Genomic DNA, 24,265 nt, shown 5'->3' on the forward strand with positions numbered 1-24,265 from the left:
ATTTGGCCAACTCCCCTTTGGAGTGCCTCACATGGTGAAAATTAAACTAGTCTCCATTTGAACGCAGTCAAACGGGGGCGTACCTACCATCACGCGAGGCGTTCCTTTTTGCGCTACTCCGTTGGTAGGGAAAAGGGAACTAAGTAGCTGTTCAGTAACTGCAAGGAACCGATACACAACGGGCCAAATGCAAACGCACGAAACGGCGGAATGCGAGTTTTCTAAGGCACCGTCCCCGAGTGTTACCAATCGAACAGGAGTAAGTTAAATCAGAGCATGTTTTTTTTTTTTTTTTTTTTTTTTTTTTTTTGCTGTAAGGAGGAAAAGTGAGGGCAGGGGCATGCAACCTTGCATGCATGCAAAGGTAACCACGAAAAAGGATACGTACGTGCACTCTAACGTGAGGACCTATGAAATGTGCACGACGTGGTGCCTCCTTGCAGCCCCGTGCAAACATTTATACATGCAGGTGCACGTGCATGTGTACAGACATGCGACCTACTCCCATGGGGTGGCTTTCTCCCCCGCCGAACGAGTGCCACAGAAAGTGGTGCTCTACAAGCACACACGACAGCAGTGAACTATAGGTGTAAAGGAGAACGAATTCCTAGGTGCACCGCACCCCACTAGAGGCTTCTTCCCTTGGTTCAAGAATTCCCCCTAGGTGATGCTTCTTTCCTAATAATAGGGCAACCCGCATGCATGATTAGAAAGTGACGTCCATGTTAAGCGGTTGCTTTGAGGGGCTACCATTAGAGGGCTACCGCTAGCTGGGAATACGGACAAGTGACGAGCCGTTCAGGCTGCAGAATAGGCGAAAGGATACGGAGGATGCGAAATGGACGAAGGTCGGGGATCCCCTTGGGGGATGAAGCAGCACGGTGCGTTAACTCCGTCAGCTTTCCCGCACAACTATGGTAGCCACGCGAGCGTACTATCGTGCAACTTTCTAATTTTACACCCTGGGTGGACAGGAATGGAAAAAGGGGAAAAACACCCTTCGGGCTTTGCGCCCATCGAAATGAGTTTCACTTTCCTGTGACCGATAAATTTGGTGATGCAAAAGGGAATACAAAGAGAAGCAGCGTATGAGGGTGGTGGTGGTTTATTTTGTTCATTTTTTGTTCCCTTTTCCTATCGCTTTTTTTTTTTTTTTTTTTAATACCCCCCGGGGTAAGATTATTCTCCATTGTTCTTGTCCGTGCGTCTGTCCGCTCGTTCTTTTTCCTTTTTTTCTTCAGTTTAACCGAGAGTGCGCGTTTTTGCCTGTTTTGTTTTTTTCCTGTTAGCCGCCCGTTCGTCCGTTCCTTTGTGTGTATGCGTGTGCACATGGGTAAAAAGGCGGAGTAATTGGGGTGCGGCTATTTGGCTGTAATTTGGCAGCAATTTGGTTAACACTTTGTCAATGTATTGCCAACATGGTGTCAACATTTTGTCAACAAAATTGTCACCTCTTTGCAATCTGTTTTCCATCTCTTTGTCAAAATTTTACCCACACTTTACCAACTTGCCGATTGTTTTGCCTCCCAAACTGAGCGCACACACCGTATGCACGATTAGACTGAAATCATTTCCCCTAAACTGTGACAACCTTTTTATTTTTCCTCATCCAACTAGCGAATAAACAGTCACAGCGAAGTTAGGACGAAGCGAAACGCAAAGGAACATGTGACAGTATACTGTACAGGGTGTACCCATTTGTCTTAAGACAGAGAATTTTCTTTTTTTTTTTTTTTTTTTTGTATGAACTGTTCATAATTTTTTTAAGGTGACTTTTCCTGCTGGAGTGTGGCTGTCCACCTCTGACGTCCGCGGTAGTACGAAACAGAAGGTAAGATCACCCACCCTCGTGCGCAAGGGCACACGCATGGATACGCGCTTGGTGGATGCGCAACGTGGGTGTAAACTCTTAACCATACGCATGTACGTGCGCCAAGCAGAGAGTATGCAGATGCTTTATCCTGTCTTTTTACAAAGTTGATTTTTCGTTGTCGTGAATTTGAGTACAGAAGAGTAGCGATGAGTTATTTGTATGTGCCACGGGGGGGAAAAAATAGTATGGCTGCACAGGGGGACATACATATGTTTGCATGAATGTATGAGTATATGTGCATACATGCGTGTGTAAAAAAAAAGACTCCAGTGTGAGTGTGACTGCACATTACAGTGTGCAAATTGTGGAGTGATGTATTTGCTGGCCCTCTTGTGAATGTCGAAATTGTTCATTGGTGAGAAGGAGTCCACCTTTGCAGACGCGTGTGCGCATGCATCAATTGTGTAATGTCTTTGTGATAGATCACCGCTCACAGTTGACGTCGCAACGGGGGGGGGGGGGGGGGGGGGGGCAGCGTGAAATGCGAGTGCACGGTGTCCATATGAATATGCATGTATGCATCTTCGCAAGTATTCACATATACGTATACATATGCGCGTGTGCAAAGAATGGCGGAGAGGACACTACCCCAGTGTTCGCTTTTATTCCATGTTAAAAAAAAAAAAAAAAAAAAACTAATACAAAGTTAGGAAAGTGCAACAAAAAGTAGTACAGCCTTACGTCCATGTGTGCATGTACCCATTAGTATTAAAAAAAAAAAAAAAAAAAAACAGCCATGGTAATTAGTAATTTTTTTCTTCTTTTTTTGTAGAACTATAAACACGGCAATGTAAAAACTAACATTGATTTTTGAAAAATAAAAGAGTACAGATATATGTGTATATGCTTGTACTTATGCATGCAAGTACATGTGCATGTCATAGGTTTTTACCCGTGTGCGCATGAAGACACTTGTATGTGTGTACAGCTTGAAATGAAGAATTAACACATTTTCACCTAACGACAAAATCAAATGAGGACAGCAGCGCGCGACTGATAATTCTCACAGGAGAGAAAAACAGCAGCACACAGTTTGATGCGTCCCGTCTGTGAAGAGGCACACGCACATGTACCTCTGTGCAAGCAAATACTTAAATGTACACACCTGGAAGAGAAAGCTATCCCCATAGAAAATGAGACCTAAATACATGCAGCCTTCGCAAGGACAAACAGAAAAAAAGAAAGGTGGCTCCATATTCATATTTATCGTCTTCTTCATACTATGTAAGCGCGCCAACATGCAGGCAACACTGTAGCGGAGTAGAAATATTGCAACGAACCTCCCTCCCTCATAGCGGCGTTATATTGATCGCTTGCCCTCACGCCGCTGTTGTGTCTACCGGTATCGCCTACTCTATGTTATTTTTTTTTTCCCTATTTTTCCCCACCCCTTGCAGCCTTCATATACATAGGGTATACGGGAATCGTCCTGAGGTCTTGGTTCATCCCGTACAGGAGTGGCTCCCTCACAATAGCCGCCTTGTTCCACGTCTTTTTTTTTCTGTTTTTGCTAAGTTTTATAAAAGTAAAATTCTACAACGGAGAGAGAGCCAGTTGGTGCGTTGAAGCAGCCCATTTCGAGCGTGCGTGTGATTGTTCGATTGTGCGGTTACGCGGCTGCGATAGCGTGTGCACTTGCCTTACACTTGCACTTGCGTGTGTGTGTGTGTTTTTTTTTTTCTGAACTGTTCATACAATTTTCAAGATTCTCACCCTTTTCACCATTTCAACTTTTTTTTTTTTTTTTTTCTCCGATCTGTGTGTGCATGCATTTCGCCTCCATAGCTAGTTGCCGCGTTTTTTCTCCCCCCCCTCCTTTGCATGTTCTTCGGCTTATCTTCGCGCAGTTATGCCTATTTCTGCTTAGTACTTTTTCTTACTTATAATCGCACCCGCTTTCTATCACTTACACTTTCACCTCCTTGCAGTGCGCCTCGACGGACCCCGGGAAGGTGCCGCGCAACTGGGGCTTCTACATTGGCGACGACGTGAAGAGAAGGCGATACTGCAAAATCTGTAACGTATGGAAACCCGACCGCACACACCACTGCTCAGCGTGTAACAGATGTGTACTGAACATGGACCACCACTGTCCATGGATTAACAACTGTGTGGGTTTTTTCAATCGAAGATTTTTTATACAGCTTTTATTTTATGGCTTAATTTGTCTGTTTATAGTAGCAGTCCAGACGTTCCACTACATTTTCATTGACAATGCAAACGCATATATAGAGGATGGTTTCCACGACAAGTCTTCCTTTGTGGCTCTGGAGTACACATATGCTTCTATTGTTTTATTTTTAACGTTCGTTTTAATTTTCGCTTTAGTTCCGTTCACCAAGTTTCACTTGAAATTGATTTCCAAGAATTCCACTACCATCGAAAACATGGATATATACAACCAGGACTATAACATGTACAACGTGGGATGCGAGGACAACGCGAAGCAGGTAGGTGTGCGTTCATTGTGCGTTTATTTCGCGTTTATTCTGCTTCCTTATTGCACGTTTGACTCTTTGGCTGACTCACCTACACGTCTTCCTCCCCCCCTCTTCGACAGGTGTTCGGAAACAACATATTGTGCTGGATGTGTCCATTCCACTGCATTTCGAATCGACCCGCAGGGGACGGGGTGCGCTGGAGAGTCAGCGTGGCACATGAGAATATGATCTGAGGAAGGGAAGAAGAAGCAGTGGAGGAAGATGAAATGGAAGATGTAGAACAAACAGAAGCAGAGAATCCTCGCAGGAAGGGGTCAGAACCGATGGGATGCTCGTGACAACACGAGTACACAGAAGCCTATACAATCACCTTTTTCAATTTAAATTCCGCTAAACGATGCACAAGGGAGGACGTTTCAATGATGGAGGAGCGCGTTCATTTAACTTGAGCTGATAGCTTGGGAAAAAGTTTCCGTACTGTTTTGTGAAGTCTTTCCGTGCTTTTCTACATTTGTCCTTTTGCCCGTTTTCCGTTCCGCCGCCCGTCTGCACCATGCAATCAAGGTTGGTGTGTTGCGTTGTTGCAGTCCGTTGCGCTGCTGCGTTGTGTTTTTTTTTTTTTTTTTTTTTTTAATTGTCCCCCGTTTTGCCCTTTTTTGTGCACGTACCTTTTGTGTTCCTTCCTCTTTCCCCACGCCGACCGAAATATGCGTGCTTTTACTGGGGAAAAAGGCATTCCAATTTTTTTTTTTTTTCAAGCGCGTTCTGAAGTCGGGGGGCATTGTGTCCGTGCGGGTGCGTAGATTAGTAGATGAGCATATGCGTCGTTCTGCGCTGTGTCGTGCACCTGTGCGGCGCGAAGGATCCCCTCCCCCCCCGTTGCATTTCTCCTTTTCCCCACGTGCAATAGTGCTTCATATTTAAAATATGAGAAGTCTATTTTTACGTGGCGCAGTTTTGGAATTTTTTTTTTTTTTTTGTAAAATTAAATTTTCACCATATGTGCTTTTCCCTATAGTTGATAGTGTTTAGGATATATGATTTTAAATTCACATGTTCGTTGTCCGTTCGGTTGGTCTTTTTTTTTTTTTTTTTTTTTTTGTCCGCTTGTTTGTTTTTCCGTGTGTTTGTCAGGGATGCATTTAAATTCTTATACATAATTGTAGCAGTTGAACTTTTTAGACATTGTTCCTATAAACGTGATGAACAGTATATATGCCCTGTAGTATATATATATATACCTTAATATATTATATACTGCACCGATCATTCATGGGGCAGCAAGAATTCATTTATTTCGTTTAAGAATTTTCTGGCCTCCACAATTTGGACATTCTCTAAACATCCATGATTCGACTTTAAAATAAGAAGAGGAAAAATTATTAAAATAAAAAAAAGTTACAAAGATAGAAGCTTGTAGAAGGAATTAATGAACATTTTGGATCTTCAGTAAAAAAAAATTCCAAACAAGTCAAAATGAAGTCAAGGCGGAAAAATTTTTTTCTTTTTTTCCTTTTTCACTTATATTCACTACACATAAACATGTAAAAAATTTAATATAAAACAAAACAAAAAAAAAAAAAGTGAAAAATATTTACTACACCCTAAAACCCGGAATCTGAACATGGAACCTGTTCCTTAGGAACCTCAACCGTAGGAACATTTTCCTTAGGAACAAAGTCTTCCTCCCTAAACCCGGAATCTTAACTTGGAACCTGTTCCTTAGGAACATTTTCCTTAGGAACATTTTCCTTAGGAACAAAGTCATCCTTCCCTAAACCCGGAATCTTAACTTGGAACCTGTTCCTTAGGAACATCCTCCTTAGGAACATCCTCCTTAGGAACAAAGTTTTCCTTCCCTAAACACAGAATCTGAACATGGAACCTGTTCCTTAGGAACATCATCCTTAGGAAACATTTTTTCCTGTATGAAATTGCTTCCCATAAATTCTTGAACCAAAATTTCAAAAAAGTCTTCCTTCGTCGAATGCAGATCCCCCTTTTGACATTCGTCTAAGACTTCTAAATGAATATCAATAATCATGCGGCGACCTACACCACGATGACCAGCACGGCGATCAACGCCCTGTTTTTTTGGCCTCTTCGTTTTTGTTGGAGCAGATCTTGGTTTTCTCTCCTTTACTAAGGTATATTCATGTGGACCATCTGCCTGGTCATCCACATAAGCAAGGAGTGGTTCCTCTAAGGAAGGAGGACCACGTACATGACGTGCCCTTCTGTAACGTTTTCTTCTTTTACCAAGCATTCCAAAATACTTAAAAAAAAAAAAAAAAAAAAAGGGAGAAAATGTTCCTTTAATAGGGGTGAAATGATGTTCATGCAACAGTAATTACTACTTCAAACCCAAGTGCGAAATCCTACACGTACACCCCTAAAGTGCGAAATCCTACACACACACCCTAAAATGCGAAATCCAACACAAACACACCCTAAAATGCGAAATCCTACACACACGCTCCCTAAAATGCGAAATCCTACACACACGCTCCCTAAAATGCGAAATCCTACATACACATCCCTAAATGCGAAATCGTACACACTTACCCGCTCATACATTTATTCACCTTTATTCTTTCTTTTCTTCTTTTTTTTCTTTAATTTCGTATTCACAAATTAAGATGCATACCCCTCCTTAAAACAGCTAAATACCAGGCCACATTGTTGTTCTTATACCCGAAAACATTAACCATAAATGCGAAATCCTCCACACACCCTAAAATGCGAAATCTTATTTTTCTTTCTCTTAACATCCCTTCCTTACATTGTTTTTTGTTTTTTGTTTTTTTTTTTTTTTTGTTTTTTCTTTTCTTGTTTTTCCTTCTTCTCTTCTAATATTAATTTTCCTTTTTTTTTTTTTTTTCCTTTCTTCCTTTTTTCTTATATTAGTGTTTTTTTTACTTACCTTCCAAAGGAGATAACTTATGACAGAGGTGGCGATGGCAACAGGGATTGTAGGAAGGTATGGCGTAAGGAGGTCGGAAGGGTTGTACATCCCTTCCTTCCAACCATCCCCCTTCCCTCGAGGGAGGGATGGTACATTCACCTTCCTTTGTCTTGGTGAATGTGTTGCTAGTGATGGTGATTTTGGACCAAGCGTTGGTGCTGCTGGTACTCCTGGTAGTGCTGGCTGAGTGGTCTGTACTGTAGTGTTATGAACTTGAGAAGGACCAGAAGTGCCAGCAGCAGGGGATGCAGGCTCAGGATCTCCCTGAGGACCACCTTCCTGTTCAGTTTTCACGTCACCACCTGCACCATCAATACTTTGTAAAGTACCATCACCTGAAGCACCAGCAGTCCCTGTACCTAGAAAGTGAATAAGGAAATTATTTTTTTAATATAAACAGGAATAATAACATCTGGAGTGTTGTGTGCAACCAAATACACAAATGTTAATCTGTCTATATTTCCCTTACCCAGATCTTTCTTCTCTTCCGCAGCTGCTGGAGCAGAACCTGAACCTAAAGTATCTGGATTTTGAGTACTATCCGGATCTGTGGGACTAGGACCCACAAGAACTGAGGAAATGGTAGGTGAGACACCTTCAGATACATCAATAGAACCTGCTTCAGTACCTCGTGCTACCCAGATACCTGGACCAGGAGTATCGTCGTTCTTTACATTATCTACAGAAGAAGTCTGATTTCCCTGAGAATTGAGGCAGGCAACAATACTCTCAGCATCCTGAGTATTCTGCAAATGTTCGCAGTTTTCACTTTTTGTATTACTGTTGGAAGATTCTGCAATCTTACCTGGTCCTTCTGCACTTGGAGGTGCGCCCGGTGTAACCGGTTTCGTATTTGCTGGTTTAGTGGCAGCTGGTTGTGGTTGCCCCTCTGTCGGTTTTCCTCTATCAGTTGTTGGAGGGACGGGGGGTAGTGGTGGACTGTTTTGTTGTATGACTTTCTTCAATTCGTTCAATTCCGCCTCCTTCTCTTTTTTGGCATTATCAAATTCGCCCTTCCACTGTTTTAACTTCGCATCCGTTGTTCCTTTCCCTGTGGAACTGTCCGATATTCCTGGAAGTTGTACAGTATATTGCCTAACCTGCATTCTACAAACACCATACTTATTAGCATGACCAAAACACCTCTTCTGAGCTTTTAATTTCATCCATTTTATAATTTTACTCAGCATATCCATATCGTCATTATGTAAATAAGTCATTGACCCGTAGACACATTCTGTGTACTTACCCATATGCGGGAAAGTATTTTTCACAGTGTTAACCCCCTCAAAAATGCTACTTACTATTTCTTTAGGAACACAATAATCGTCTAAACCAAGAAGCCACAGATTCAGAAGGTCACACTTCCTCATGCATGATTGTTTCTTCTTTTCACTTCCTTCATTCTCCCTCTCACAGTCATATTTCCTTTTCCCTATGTACAACAAATTCTTTACAAGGTCTTGGCAAAATTCCTTGTGCCCCTTTTTCTTCCCGAATTCAGGTTGATCATCCTCATTCTCACAAATAGATGATAGTGCTTTGTACTCCTTAAAATCATACCCCGTGTGGTCATCAGTGGCGGTGTTAAAAAATTCAGTGAATTCCTCTTCCCACATGTCTAAACATTAAAATTTAAAGGCAACATGTATATGAACATGGATACAAATGCAAACTTTATTATTTATTCATTATGCCATGTAGACTCACGGCAAAGAACACCTTACATTATGCAGTTCATATATATTTATGTGCCATATAAGTCTACATTAAAAAGGAGAATTTATCCTATACCTAGTTCCTCCTCCGAAACACCGTCAATCTTTATTTTGTCACATTTAGATCCACCGGACGAGTTGGGGGGTGCGGGCCCTGTCCCCTTAGTCTGTACCCTTGTTCCTCCTTTCTTTCCTTGTATTTCACGGTTCAAGCGCTCCTTCAATTTTCTCATTATTTCATTCATATTTCCATCCCTACTCATTTCTTCCATAAGTACTTTCGCCATCACTTCCGATAAGTACTTCTCCTCTTTCATTATTCCCTGTAACTCAACTACCTCTTTCTCCATCCACTCCTGCTTTTCTCTATTTTCGTTTTTCCCTCTCCTCCCTTTTTTTGGCACCTTCTGGTTTCGACACCAGTCTTTTCCTTTCGTTTGTTCCAAATTTCCATGTTCCGCAATTACGGGGGGTTCCTTCTTAATCCACTCTACTATTGTTCCTCCGAACAGTTCTGTCCCTATTTTCAGAGAATCAAAGTCCAGCCATGCACATTTCCCATACCCCTGATTAATTCCTTCCTCTTCCCTTAATTTTGCTATTCTCCTGGGTGCATATTCCATATAATCTTTAAACCAACAGTGTTCGTTAAATAATTTGAACATGGCCACAGTCCCTATTATACACATCATAGAAGATTTTCCTTCTTCCAACTTCCCCTCTTCCCACCCACCTTTCTTATTTTCCTTTATTCCATTCATATAGAGAAATACTTTCATTAATGTTTTACATATTGGTTTGTGCCAAGGAATAATTTTAACTTCCCCCTCGGGATCACTTTCACACAACTTCTTTATTGCATTCCCCTCACTTTTCTTTAGTTCCACTATTAGTTCTTCCCATATTGTTCTTAATTCTTCCCATACTTTATCCTAAAACAGCAGCAGCAGATAGAAATATGCTTATGAGTACCTTTCTTCTATATGTACATTCATTTATTCTTCGACACACATATATATATTAATACTTATATAAATTTATAACTCCTATTCTAAGAGTTACGAAATTATAGCTCCATTTTCATTACTTACTGTTCCTTGTTTTAACCAACCTTCTAATATATTGGCAAACTGTTCTTCTGGCGTGATGGCGGTCGTCCCCTTTGCTGCTGCTGTTGTTAAATGTGGTTGTTGTTGTGGACATGGATCTTTTGGTTCCTTCTCTATTAATTTCATAACTTTCTGTTCTCCCTTAACAATACTAAGAATAGTTCCTAACATTGGATGACCATTTATTTCTATGAGGTCCAACCTTTTGGGTGCGCATTCCTTACATCCTGCATTCATTTTGAATTCTCCGTCAAGTTTTTTCATTGCTTCGAATGCACCCCCTATAACATTATTAGCTGTTTTACAATGCGCATTCTGGTATTCATATAACCACATGTTCAGCACTTCACATTGTATGAATTCTTTCATGTCCTCATTAATATTTCCTTTTCCACATTGATCCTTACTTCTTGTTCTCATATCCCATAAATTTTTAACAATAAAGGCGCATACTTCTAACTCGCTCTCTGTCATTCTTCTTCCTTCTTCCATTACTTCTGCGCATAGCCCTTCAGCAATTCCTTTACTCCCTTCATTCAACATTTCCTTTAGCATTTCATTAACCCAACCTCCTATTTTCCGAAATAATTGTGTCTGTAAGATAGAATAATACATTCATATATGTGTTCCCCCTGTGTAGCATATACTCCCTATTAGTAGGGAGAAGTAAAATCACCTAGTACAATGGCACATTCATAAACTACTAATAAGTCGCACTATATTATATTACCTCCCCTGTTCTTTTGCTCATCCCCCTAAACTCATTCACATCTAACCACCTCTCCTTTAAGGGGCCAAATATTTTATCTTCATCTTTCGAAGTCATTTTTACCCATTATTAAATAATTCGCTTTACTTATCATATAGAACAGGCATTCTATCAAGTATTATATGGAACACACATTCCTTCTCGACCGTATTATCATTTTATGATTGCTTCCTCTGAAATTACAAAGTTTCTTACTTCCCTCATTTTTCCTTTCATCCATTTCTACAAAGCTTTTTATTGTACATATTGCACATATATATTCCATTCGTCATGCCATTTCTTTCCTTTTTTTCATTTTGTTTTGTACAACTTTTACACTTAAGCTGAACACAATTCCTTTTTTTTCCACGGTGAGAAGTTATTCTCCGCATACATACCCTCTAAATTAATGTTACAAACAATTTGGCACCAAAAAATAAACGAAAGAATTAACACCAAAAAAAAGGGAAAATCACTAAAAACAAATTATTGTCAGAAAACAAATATTACTCAATACAGAATTTTCAAACACATTAATTTTTACATAGAAAGTTGTCATGAGCACATTGCGAATAGATGAATTACGCAAAAAAGAAAGAAATGCTCATGCACCGACCGGGAGGGAACAAAAGTGTCGCCATAATGGAAATTTCATCTGTAATGTGAAAAATTTCACTCGCAATATGGGAACAATTTCACCCACAATAAGGAAAATGCACCCGTAATATGAAAAAATTGTTCTCAACTGAATTAACGTACCGTTAGAAATACTCTCCTGTATATCCCTCTCAAATTTGCATTTTTTGCTTTTTTCCTTTTCGAACAAATGCAAAAATATTAGAATAAAAGAGAAAACAGCAGAATGTTCCCCTTTAGCTTTTCTTTCATTGTTTATTCACATATGTTGTATATACCTTATTTTGTTCGGTATAAATTATTCCCCAAAGGGTGAATCTCCTCCTCTTTTTTCCTTCCCTTATGTTCAATTTCTTTCTGTTCATAGTAGAAATAACTGTTAAATAAATAATTACCGCACATAAGAACTGTTAGCAAATAAAGTTAAAAAAAGAAAAATTGTTTCTGCAAAAAAAATTCTTAAAGGGAAGATTTGTGAATAGCAGCATTTGTTCACAATAAAGTTGCTAAAATAACATTATAAGGCGAAAATTTGTACCCTACACCGGTATGCCATATCCCATATCTGCTCACAAGTGTATGTGCACATTATAGATCACATATACCTCCTATACCATACACTATTCCCTCCCTATATACATTATTCCTTCCTCCTTAAGGGAATTTAATGCATATTTAAGGAGGACCACTTACTGTAGGAACTGTTCTCTGTAGAAATTGTCCCCCCAAAGGGGAACCTTTGTCCCCCACAGGGAAGAAGGATGTTCCCCCCCTTTTCCTTACCTCACCCTAACCCTTTCCTTCCTCCTTCGACCCCTTCCTTTCTTCCACCCTTAACAACCTTCCTTCCACCTATCACCACCATAACAACACTTCCAACACCCCTCTTTCTCACTCTCTCCTTCTAAGGAAGGTTTACTTCCCCTCTTCCTTCCTTCTCATTCCTTCAGGAAGGTAATGTTCCTCCCTTCCTCAAGGACGTTGTACCCCCTTTGGGGAAGGTAATGTTCCCTTCCTTTTTTAGGAAAGGTTGTTCCTTCCCTTCCTTCTGAAGGAGAAGGAATTGTTGTTCCCTCTCCTTCCCTTCAGGATCATACACCTTCCTTTTCTTCCCTTACGAAGGTGATGTTGTTCCTTCCTCCCTTAGTAAGTGTTGTTCCTTTCCCTTGGGGGAAATGATATTTAGTGTTACCACAAACCATTAGGAAATAGCACCTACCCCCACATTGTTCTACTTACCATTGGAAAACGTATTGTTTGGACGGAGTAGGCGCTGCCCCGCATTGGGGACAGAACGGCGCACACTACATTCATTTATAGAACATGGCGTTGCCAAAAATAACAAATATACTAGTTCCCTGTACACAGTGAAGTGTTCAGAATAGTAACTGCACTGGATATAAATAGAGTTCTCCGCTCCCCCCCAAAAAAATTGTGGTAACATCTACAATGTGGGGTATAATAAGTTCCTCCCCCACCCCCACAAAAAAAAGTGTGATAACGTCGATCTCCCACATATATGTATACACATTTACAAAACGTCCCAAAAATGTGATAAAGTCTACAGTGTGGGGTATAATACGTTCCTCCCACATATATGGGTTCCCTCCCCCCTATGTGAGGGATGTTCCTACATGTGGGATGTTCCCCACATACATATATGGGATGTTCCCCATATAGATGCCCCTTCATATGGGGTATGTTCCATATAGGATACCCCCTTATATGGGACACCCCTTTATATGGGATGTTCCCCTTCCACATATACACATATATGGGATATTCTATATGGAATGTACCATATAGATGCCCCCTATGTATGGGGAATATTCCATATAGGATGTTCTATATAGATGCCCCATACATAGGGGGATGTTCCCTCCACATACATGCACCATATGGGATGTTCCCCATAAATATGGGTTCCCTCCCCCCTTTTATGGGGGATGTTCCATATGGGATGCTCCCCACATATATGGGATGTTCCGCACATACACGTACATATATGTGATATGTTCTACCTACATACATATATATATGGAGGATGTTCCCCCATACACATATATGGGTGTGTTGCCTGCAACATATATATATGTGGGACGTTCCGCATACATATGGGATGGTCTCCATACATATGGGGGAGTGTACTCCCCATATAGATGCCCCTTTATATGAGATGTTCCCACATATAGGGGGGCGTACAACTCCCCCCCCTTTATTTTCTTCTTCGGGAAGCATTTCATAGAGGAAGCGGTTCCCGTATTTATGAGTAGTAATATTGTGCGCGATACGCACATATCATAATTCGTATACACGCATGGATAGAAAAAACCTTGATGTTTTCTAATAATGGGAAACTGCTACATATAGGCGAAATGAGCGCATTACAAGTTTGCTTGACGTACCCTTTATTTTATATATATATATTTTTATACTTTAATTAAATCATTCACAATTAATGGAGAATTAAGAAAAAAAAATATACATATATGCATGCACAACACTAATAAACTGTGAACTCTGTGTACATTCTCTTCCTTCTAATTAGGATTTATCTTCATTACGTTCTATAACAAATATAAATGCATAAATGTCTCTTATGGTGCACATATATATAATAATAATATATATATAACACATATATATATATATTCACCGTAACATAGTGTACACATATAGAAAAAAGGAAGGAAAAGAGAAGAAGGAAGGATAAAAAGAAAGAGGAAGTTTTAAGAGAGTAAAAATAAGAAGGTTTTAAGGGAGAAAGAAAAAAAGAAAAAAGAAAGAAGAAAAGAAAAAATATGTTATTCCTATTAAGCAACCATGAATGAAAGGAGGAAGATGTTCTACTGCAAAAAATAGTATTATTATTAAAGGAGGGGCATACACCCTCCTTTTCGTTTTTTTTTTTTTTTTGTGCGTATGAATACTTTGTGAAAGGAAGAAATTATGTAATAGAACATTACACATAGAAACAATGGTAAAAGCCGCCGCCGCCGAAGATGCATTATCGGTAATGTTATCATTTAAAAAAGTACATTCATGAATGTATATGTACACATATACATATAAACATATATATATATGGAAGGAACAGAACACACATATTAATATATGAACCCATTATATATGTACGAATATGTGCATAAACCATGTCACCAAAACCACCACAAGGGATATCACCACTAGCGGCATGTTATTATCATTAGAAATGGATGCACGCACACATATTACTCATATAACATCCTATGAACAATATAAAGAAAAATATAGAAGAAAAATGGAAGAAGCACACACACATAAATGTTTTGCTATTCCCATATTTTTTTTTTAGGTGAATGATTGGGATAAATTACCATCACAATCGGCATATGATGAATTGAGTAAAGTCACAAATGATTGTACTACAACCTTGGGTGATGGTTCTGCCGAAGGAAAAAAAAGAAGTTTAAAGGATAAATTAAATCTACATCGAGGAATACATCATTCTATCGATGAAATTGTGAATGCCTGGTGTAAAGCACATCAAAAAAAAGGGAAGAACACTTCGTACAATGATAGTGAATGGTGTTATTATTTGTATTATTGGTTGGGGGAAAAGGTATCCAACAATGTGATGAGTACTTTATTCCCAACCGTTATGAGCAAAATTTACGATGAATTGAGGAATTTGAAAATTGAGCACCCATGCGAAAATGTGTACCCTGATATTTATGATATAACAATTTTTGAACAAAGGAGAAAAGTATATAATTATCATCAAGATTATGCAATTATACAAGAACAGTTGGACAAAACTGAAAAACGATGTGATCAAATTTATTATAGAAAGCTCAATGATATTGTTCAGGCGTATAAGAAGGTTTGGAATCATTGCCAAAGTGCGGATCACAGGGATGGTGAGTATTGTAGAACATTCAAAAATGAATATGAAAAATATAACGGTAGCGATAAAATAGAGTTTACATGCACCAACGTGGGAACACCAAGAACTATGTATTCCGTAGGTAGTGCACAACATCATGTGGAAGGAACCACACATACAGGTAGTACATTACAGCATGCACGTGGATCTGGACCCGCACCTGAACTCGGTCCTGAAGGTTATGGTGGAAGTGGAGTATCTACTGATGTTGGTACCACATCTTCCAATGGGGGAACTGTTGCCGTCCCAGCAGTGTCTACAGTGTTTGGTGTATTAGGAGTTCCTTTGACGGCTTTTCTTTTATATAAGGTACAATTCTAACTGTAATATTAATGTACGAATAATGTTAGAAAGGAGGGGGAAGGAAGGAAAGGGAAACAATACCCTCTTCATAAACAAAAGAAGTAAGAACGGAAGTGAACTAATGTATATATATATTTCATATTTGTACCTACTATTTTTTCCATATGCAGTATACATCCCTCCCTTCTTGGTTTGGTGACCACACTTCTGGAAATGGAACGAGCAGAAGCAACAACAACAGAAGAAAGAAAAGATCCCCTCGACGTCACCACTTTGCAGACGACACATTAACTGCAGACACTTCCACATTATATTCAACCACAGCAGAGGGCACTTCCACAGTGGGAGATGCTAGTACGGTGTACTCTGTCCCATATACTACTAAACCTGTTAGGAGAGGGACAAATACTGCACCAAGTCATCACCGGAAGAATGTAGGTTACCATCCTACATGAAACAGGTTTTCCCTTCTCCTTCCCTTCCGCATCTTAGGAACTGTAATGAATTATAGTTCTAAGTGCTTTAATTACAAATTCAAAAAAAGGAAGGGACAGAATAGTTGCACCTGCAGGAAAAGGGAGCAATTGCAAGTAGGAGTGAATAACTTCAAGTATGTGTAAATAAATATTAAAGGGGAATAAATTTAATTAAAGGAAGGAAAAGGAGGAATAATACATGTACGATAGTACGATATATGTACACATTCTATAAATTCCCTTCCATTAGTGTTGGAATTTTATCATTCTAATATAGTAAATATAGAACTCGAATGGGAGGAAGAAATCAAAAAATTTTCTCATACTTCAACGTTAAATCAATAATGTGTATTCTATAATAAATTGCATTGCTGCTTTTTAAAAAAAAGCAAAATAATTGCTTTAAAAATGAATAATGAATAATGTGCATTCTATAATAAATGTGTATTCTATAATAAATTGCTCTAAAAAGAATCAGCCCTTACATGAATAAATATAATGAACAATTTTTCACCATAATTATATATACTAATATATAAAAAGGAAGAAGAACATATACCACTACAAAAAAAAAAAATGGCGCCAAACGTAAGATAGAAAAAAAGGGGACAGGGGAAAAATTATCTCCTCCTTCTATAGGAGCTAATTGGCCATGAACACAGCAATGTATACATAATGTAATAGGAAGTGTGAGAAATACATACATATTTGCCCAATTATCTCTATAGGGGAAAGAAGAAAATGAACTACCTTCGCAGAACGTATATGAAGCATTCGATAGAAGTACAAGTACCTCCGGTTGTGACACTAACACAGTGGAACAGAGTACACTGTTCATGCGCACTTATGTAAATACACATAAGGATGAAATTAAGAAGGCCTGCTGTTACGTACGTCAAAATCAGGGTATCACCTTATCCAATAGTGATCGCTGCGGTTTTCTGTTCTATTGGATAGTTGAAAAAATAAGAAGGGAAAGCAGGTTTGACTATGTGCAGGCCACCCAAGATATTTATAAAATACTGAAGGAAATTGGATCTGCGTGGCAATGCAGTAAAATATACGATGGTATGGGCGAACCTCTCTTTAACGAAAGTAAAACACTGTTCGATTTCGACTATAACTATAGAACATTACAGAAACCGTCGTTAGGTAATCCACAACCTTGTTGGCCACAATATAACGCAGACTGGGAGGCTGTTAAAAAAGCATATGGAAAGAAGGGTGATCTTTGTGGTGATGCTGATCATAATTGTAAGACATTTATGAAAAAATATGACAAATATTTTCAAAGCAAGGACGCGCAACCACCAACATTAGCATGTGCACAAGTTTCTAAGGAAGAAGAAGAAGAGGAGGAGGAGGAAGAAGAAGAAGACGACCACGACCAAGACGACTTCGACGATCTCGACCTCCTCGACCTGGACGAGCTCAAAGACGACGCGGAAGTGCCGGCTGATGGAGTTTTAGGGGTACGTTCACTTACTTGGAATAAATATGAAAATTATTCACATAATATGAATAATTATATGCACATATAATATGGAAATTATGAATATGTAGCACTTTTTATGTGCATAATGTGCAGTAACATTGGTGATTGGTGGTGTAAATACATGGGAACATACATGAAAAATGCATATATATATGTATATACATGTTTTGCGTACAATTACCTTTTTCTTTTTGGTAGGTGAAAGATTTGAGGAAATTACCTTCCTATACACAATACTATAAAAAATTCAATGAGAGCACGGACACTTGTGAATCTGACGGATGGCCGAAACAAATAAAGTATAAGTGGAACACAGAGCAACATATTAAGGAAAATGAAGATAAAATTATAAGGGGACTATGTTATGTACAAAAAATGAAGGACACCCCTCCTGCGCCCCAAAATAATGAGTATTGTAATTTTTTTTATTTTTGGGTAGGAAATATATTATGGAAGGAACTTAAGGGTAAAAGGAACTTATTCAATAAAGCCATGGAAAAAATTCGAAAAGCAGTAGAAAGTTTTACAAGTGATCATGGTTGCTCCTTTAAATGCACTAATGGAAAGCACAGTAAATTTTTCCCGCAAAGAAAATTGCTATATGAATACTTCACGGACAAAGACACTATACAACAACAAATAAAGAGTGGTGATGGTGGTGAGGATGGTTCATCCACCCCCAACTGTACTAATAAGTACTTGACGTACTTAGAGAAAATTAATTCTGCTTACATGACCATGAAAGCACAATATAATGGGAAGCAAGGGCATCAAATTTGCAAAGAATTTGGGGAAGAATTCGAAGAGGGAAAATTAAGTGAAGTGCTAAATTTAAAGTGCCAGTTAATACCTACCGCAGAACGTACAACATCAGTTGACTCCACGATCGAAACCAAGAGCGCCACTGCCACCACCAACACCACTACCACTGTTATATCTTCCATACTTCCCATAACAGTAGGCCTTACATTGGCTGCTTTTATGTTATATAAGGTACAATTGTAATAGTACATAATTACATAATTAAAGTAATAATTACAACAATTATTCCCCCTACGATTAAAAAAAAATATATATGTACATACATGTATATACGTGTATATGTCTACATATACAAGTGTATATATATATATGTGTCTACATATACATATATATATGTACTTATATAAATGTACATATACATATATACATATTTTTACACTTTGTGCCCTTCACAATTTTCAGTATAATCTTCTACCTTCCTCGATAAGAAGCAACTCCTTCTTTGGAAACAACAATTCCCCCAGAAGCAGAAATAGGAGTTCCACCATGGTACGCGATCTTCATACTTTAAGGGAGGACACCTCAACATACGATTCAACGGACACTTCAACAATAAGAGGTTCTACCATAACAGAAGACGCTACTACTATACGTTCTGCTAGCCCATATACTACTACTACAACACCGTTGTCTACCAGAAGGGCGACAAGGAGGAGTGCACAACAACAGAGGCAAGGGGAAGAACAGCGACGAAATATAAGTTATCATCGCACGTAGCATACCATTCCATGCACCATTGAAATGTAACACCATTAAATGTAATGTCATGCCCTTCCTACTCCATTCAAATTATAAGTAGTTTATGCAATGTGTTAACCCTCCCTTTTGCCCTTTCCCCTACAAAAATTATAAAGTAGGGTGTCTGCAATATTTTATATATATATAAAACCAGAAAACAAATATTGTCATTATGTACGTGATTTGTACACAAATGTATTCATCACAAGTGCACTCATGAATGGCTTGGAAGTGCTCACATAAAATATTAATATACATATATATAATTATATGTATATATAAGTAACATATATATATATACATATATATATGTATACACACGCACACTCTAATAATAATACATCACCACACCAGGACACCACACACTCTAATAATAGTGCCATACCACACCACCCTAATACCACACTAACACCACACACTCTAATAATAATCCACCACACCACACTAAGAACCCACCTACCACCTTACCACCTAACAACACCCTCTACACCTAACTCTAAATCGCCCCCCTAAAACAAACCTAAAAAAAGAAGAAGAATATTACATTCCTTCCCAACACATGAAAAAAAAAAAAAATCTATCATTATACCTTTTATAGTGCTGCTATTCATCATTACATCTAAATTGGAGCGGCAAAATTGAGTTTACGCATATGAATTTAATACGCAAATTGTGGAAATCGCACCTCTTATTACACCGTCAAAACTACGATATATAATTCGAAAAGCGGCCCCATTGGATGGGATTAGGTATGGGGGAGTGTGTGGGGGGGGTTAGGTGTAGGGGCTGTGACATATATAATTGTGAAGAGGAGGGAGAGAGTGAGTGTGTGGGTCGCAACATATATAACTGGGAAGGGGAGTGTGCGACATATATAATTGAAGAGGGCGACCTCATTGGAGGGTGTGTGTGGGGGGTGAGGAGTGGAGTGTTAAGGGGTGTGGAAGGAATGAGAGTGAAGGAAGGTGTGTAGAAGGAAAGGAGGAGTGAAGGAAAAAGAAGTGATGGGAAGTGAAGGAAGTAAAAGGAGTGATCGAAAGGGAGTGTAAGATTTAGGATTAGGGATGTAAGTGTGGGAGTGAGTGACTGTTATTGTGGAGGGAAGTGTGTTAGGGTGTGGGGGAGGGGGTGTTACATTTTTTTTTTCTCTCTTAAAAGAATATTGACAGCTTTAAATATTAAAATTTGAACCATGTAATATGTAATTAGAATCAATTTTTTTCCATTATTTTAAATTGTCACATTTTTCGTATTAATTATTGTGTATACTAATAAATTCTTTCTAATTTAAAAAATATATGTAACACACCTACAGTGAAAACAACAAAAAGCAGTATACATCGCGCATACAACACATGATTGATTGAATTTAACACATTCTCTATGTTCAACACAAGGAAGAATAAAATAATCATCATACAAACTACGCTAATATATGTATATCTAAGGAAGAAAAAATTTTTCATTTTAAACACCTTTTTTTTTACATTAAAAAAGAAAAAGAACAAAAATAATAAAAGTAAAGGAGCAAAAACACCAAAATGATGGCACCTATACCTTTAACAAAACTTTCCATACTTTTCACCTTCGCCATGCTCTACTCCTCGTGGACGCAACATACTAACTACGTAAGTTTAGAAGCTTCTGTTACAGTTTTTTTTTTAATTTGACGCACACATATTTATTATGAACAATGTTTTTATGCTTTTTTAATAAAAATAGGAAAGGAAAAAAAATTTTCCACCACCTCTAGCAACCTTCCTTCCACCTACCATCCCTAACAACCTTCCCCTCCCCCCTTTCTTTTTTTTTGGATGTTAATTCTTATGTGTTATGTAAATTATGAATGTGCACCCTTTTTTTTACTTATTTTTTAGGTCATGGTGCACGCTACGCCATGGGGCAAGGCAGGAATAACAACAGCGCCCAGCGGTTTTGACTCCTCAGATGGAAGCGATTCAAGCAGTACAGGATCATCACCATCAGTAGATGAAGTTGGTATTGGAACCGGTACAAAAACACAATTTCCAAATCAATTTCAGCATAGAAGTTATAAAGACCATCCCATTAAAAATACTCTGCCATATGAAGGACCACCTAAAAAATCAAATTCAAATTCCGCTTCAAGGTTCGATTCAAAATTCGATTCAAAATTTGATTCAAATTTTGATTTAGGTGTAGATTTGAGGAATTCATCCCATGGAAGAAACAAAACCCACAAAAATACCACCTTAAAAGATAGATGTCGAAGGTTGTATAAAAAATGTAAATATGGAAAACTTAAACATAGAACCCTACTAATACTTACTTTGGCTATTGTGGTCCTATGTTTATTAGTTCTGTTTGATGTGAGCTCAAATATGAAAAATCTTTCTGAAGGTTCTGGGTTAATCTTCAAAATTGTAAATGAGAAAGGTTCCTCATTTCAGGTATCTCCGCAGACCGCAATCATAGTACGCACAATATTCACAATAATAGGATTCCTCATAATAGGTACTCTGATAGGATGTCACTATTATCGAGCCCGAAAAAAATATATCCAACGTTCCAAATACAAAAGACACAAACTATAAATACAAATCCTAATACAAAAAATACAAATCATAAGTTGTAATCCAACTTATAATTTATAAGTTGTACAAGTTGCAAATCCAACTTATGCGTTGTGTGTAATTGTTGTTGTTGTACAAGGATTGTTGTGTGCAATTGTTTGTTGTTGTTGTTACAAGGATTGTTGTGTTTGTTCGTTGTAGTAGTAGTTGTTTGTTTGTTGTTTTATACAAGGATTGTTGTAGTAGTTGTGTGTATTGTTGTTGTTGTACAAGTTGTAAACCCAAAATTCAAACTTACAAGTTATAAGTTGTACAAGTTGTAAATCCAAATTGAAATCTATGAGTTGCGAATTATAAGTGTGTGAGGTGTTACTTCTTCCCTTTCCGCCATTTACTTCCTTCTCCTTCCATAGGGTTGGTGAACCTACATATGTATGAAAGTATATGTTATATATATACATATATGTACTTATATATATATATATGTTTTTTTTTCCCTAACATAGTACAAACACATATAGAGAAAAAAAACAGGGCGAGGGCAACCTCTGAAATCTTCTAACCTCTGAACTCTTCTCAACCTCCGTGATCCCTTTTGAGTTTTATAAAATTAATGAAATTAATAAAAGAAGAAGTATCAGTAAAAAGGGTGAAAGGAAAAAGAAAAGAACATATGAAGTTTCTCCTTCACTATATATATGTATATAATTAAAGCATATGGGAAGGGTGTAAAAAAGAGGAATAGAGGAATATGTTGTATACATAAACTAAATACTACATTGCATATATGTGAACAATATTTTTTAATAATCCCTCCTTTAGGAGAAATTGAGCATAAATATATAGTACATATGCTCATGTTTTTTTTATCTTAGGGAGCAAAAACTACCCTGTGCACGCATCATGAATCAATGAAACAAAGAATAAAGTAAATAATGAAAATATAATGTTTTCGAATATTCCAAACGAACACAATCACAATCACAGTCACAATCATGAGCAGTCAAAATATCCATAAGAAATATCGGGATGTATATGAGAAGAAATTCGACCCCCCTTCTTCCCCTCTTTACTTTTTTTAAAAAATTCAAATTCTTCCCACTAAATATATATGGATGAATATATATACACACACAGTGGTAGGGAGAAAAAATATTCTGGACGTATAAAGTATGTAGTACATATATATGCATGTTAACAAATATTTTTAAATGAACCCTTCTTCAAAATAAAAATATAACATGAACCAATAGTATATATGCTAAAATTTATTATTAAGAAAAAATTGCACTTCCTCCCATATACATACTAACCAAAGCGCATACATGTAAATACTACTACTACTAATAATAGTAATAATAATATATAATAGTAATAATATATAATAATAATATATAATAATGTATAATAATAATAAATAATATTAATAAATAATAATGTATAATAATAATATGGCACTTCTGGATGAGGGTTGTGTATAACTTAAGAACGATGTAAATGAATGAATAAAAAAGCATATATATATATATATATATAATTTTGTTCCCTATCATTTTTTATTTTTCTTTTTTTCTTTTTATTATACGATTTCTTGAGCATATTCATTTTCACCCTAATATTGGTTGCACATGTGGAATGATTTGAAAGAAAGGAGTGTTTAATTATATAAATATTTTGAATAATCATGCACAGAGCAGGATACAATAACAAAGTACATAGGGAAAGAATGAATAAATGTGGAATTCCAATATTCACCAATTCATATTCATCCATATTCATATTCATCCACATTCACAGAAGAAACAAAAATTTCTCCATATATGCAGTTCCCTTCCTTACACTTCCCCCTCTTATAATAAATGTATAAATATATAAACAACCGCTCTTAAAGTAGAATATATATACCAAAGAAGAAATATATACACACATATACAAAAGAGATGGCTGAGGTAATGTGGATTATTCCTTATCCAAAGGGGGGCACTTGTATAATGTGCATATAATAACTCATCCGCTATGTAATGGAAAATGTGAAAATGTACGCATTCCTTTTAATTATACTTGTAGACACTGAATTTGAATCAATTACCTTCAACCGTAATATATAGGGAATTAAAAGGGGCCACTTACACCCATACTGCTGACCCCCTGGATTCTGGGAAAGAAACTGCACTAAAGGGATATCTGAGTGGTACAGACTACGCGCAGCAAATTCCAGAAGCTTGGTATTACGTGACCAAAGGGAAAAAGGACGATGTGCACTATTGTGAATATTCTCATTTCCTATATTATTGGCTAGGAAGTATGTTACCTAAGGATGGCGCTTCAGAGCACCATTTTAAGACCAACATAAATTCTATTTGTACATATATAAACGACGCATATGAGGGTAAGGAATGTAAAATTCCTTGTGAACGTATTGAGAGAGACCAATTTAATGACAGGAAAAAGGTATTTGAACACT

General features: G+C 37.6%; 4 protein-coding genes across 4 annotated transcripts; 1 reads left to right on the forward strand and 3 right to left on the reverse strand.

The window, feature by feature from the left end:
* Positions 1-2,893: 2,893 nt before the first annotated feature.
* Positions 2,894-4,547, forward strand: PCOAH_00035950 (Palmitoyltransferase; the record flags this gene model as incomplete). Its single annotated transcript, XM_020060386.1, has 4 exons — positions 2,894-3,097; positions 3,271-3,398; positions 3,802-4,323; positions 4,434-4,547. The coding sequence occupies 4 exons, from the start codon at positions 3,007-3,009 to the stop codon at positions 4,545-4,547; spliced, it is 855 nt and encodes a 284-aa protein (XP_019915906.1).
* A 1,470-nt stretch (positions 4,548-6,017) lies between these two features.
* On the reverse strand, positions 6,018-6,891 carry PCOAH_00035960 (SICA antigen; the record flags this gene model as incomplete). Its single annotated transcript, XM_020060387.1, has 3 exons — positions 6,018-6,173; positions 6,200-6,589; positions 6,880-6,891. 3 exons carry the CDS (start codon positions 6,889-6,891, stop codon positions 6,018-6,020), a joined length of 558 nt encoding a protein of 185 aa, XP_019915752.1.
* A 2,171-nt stretch (positions 6,892-9,062) lies between these two features.
* On the reverse strand, positions 9,063-9,992 carry PCOAH_00035970 (Uncharacterized protein; the record flags this gene model as incomplete). Its single annotated transcript, XM_020060388.1, has 2 exons — positions 9,063-9,929; positions 9,987-9,992. The coding sequence occupies 2 exons, from the start codon at positions 9,990-9,992 to the stop codon at positions 9,063-9,065; spliced, it is 873 nt and encodes a 290-aa protein (XP_019915606.1).
* A 63-nt stretch (positions 9,993-10,055) lies between these two features.
* PCOAH_00035980 (SICA antigen) lies at positions 10,056-10,932 on the reverse strand (the record flags this gene model as incomplete). The annotated part of the gene is made up of 2 exons (XM_020060389.1): positions 10,056-10,700; positions 10,837-10,932. 2 exons carry the CDS (start codon positions 10,930-10,932, stop codon positions 10,056-10,058), a joined length of 741 nt encoding a protein of 246 aa, XP_019915584.1.
* Positions 10,933-24,265: the final 13,333 nt, after the last annotated feature.

This window comes from Plasmodium coatneyi, chromosome 11 (genome assembly GCF_001680005.1).
Source record: "Plasmodium coatneyi strain Hackeri chromosome 11, complete sequence".
Taxonomy (NCBI): domain Eukaryota; phylum Apicomplexa; class Aconoidasida; order Haemosporida; family Plasmodiidae; genus Plasmodium; species Plasmodium coatneyi.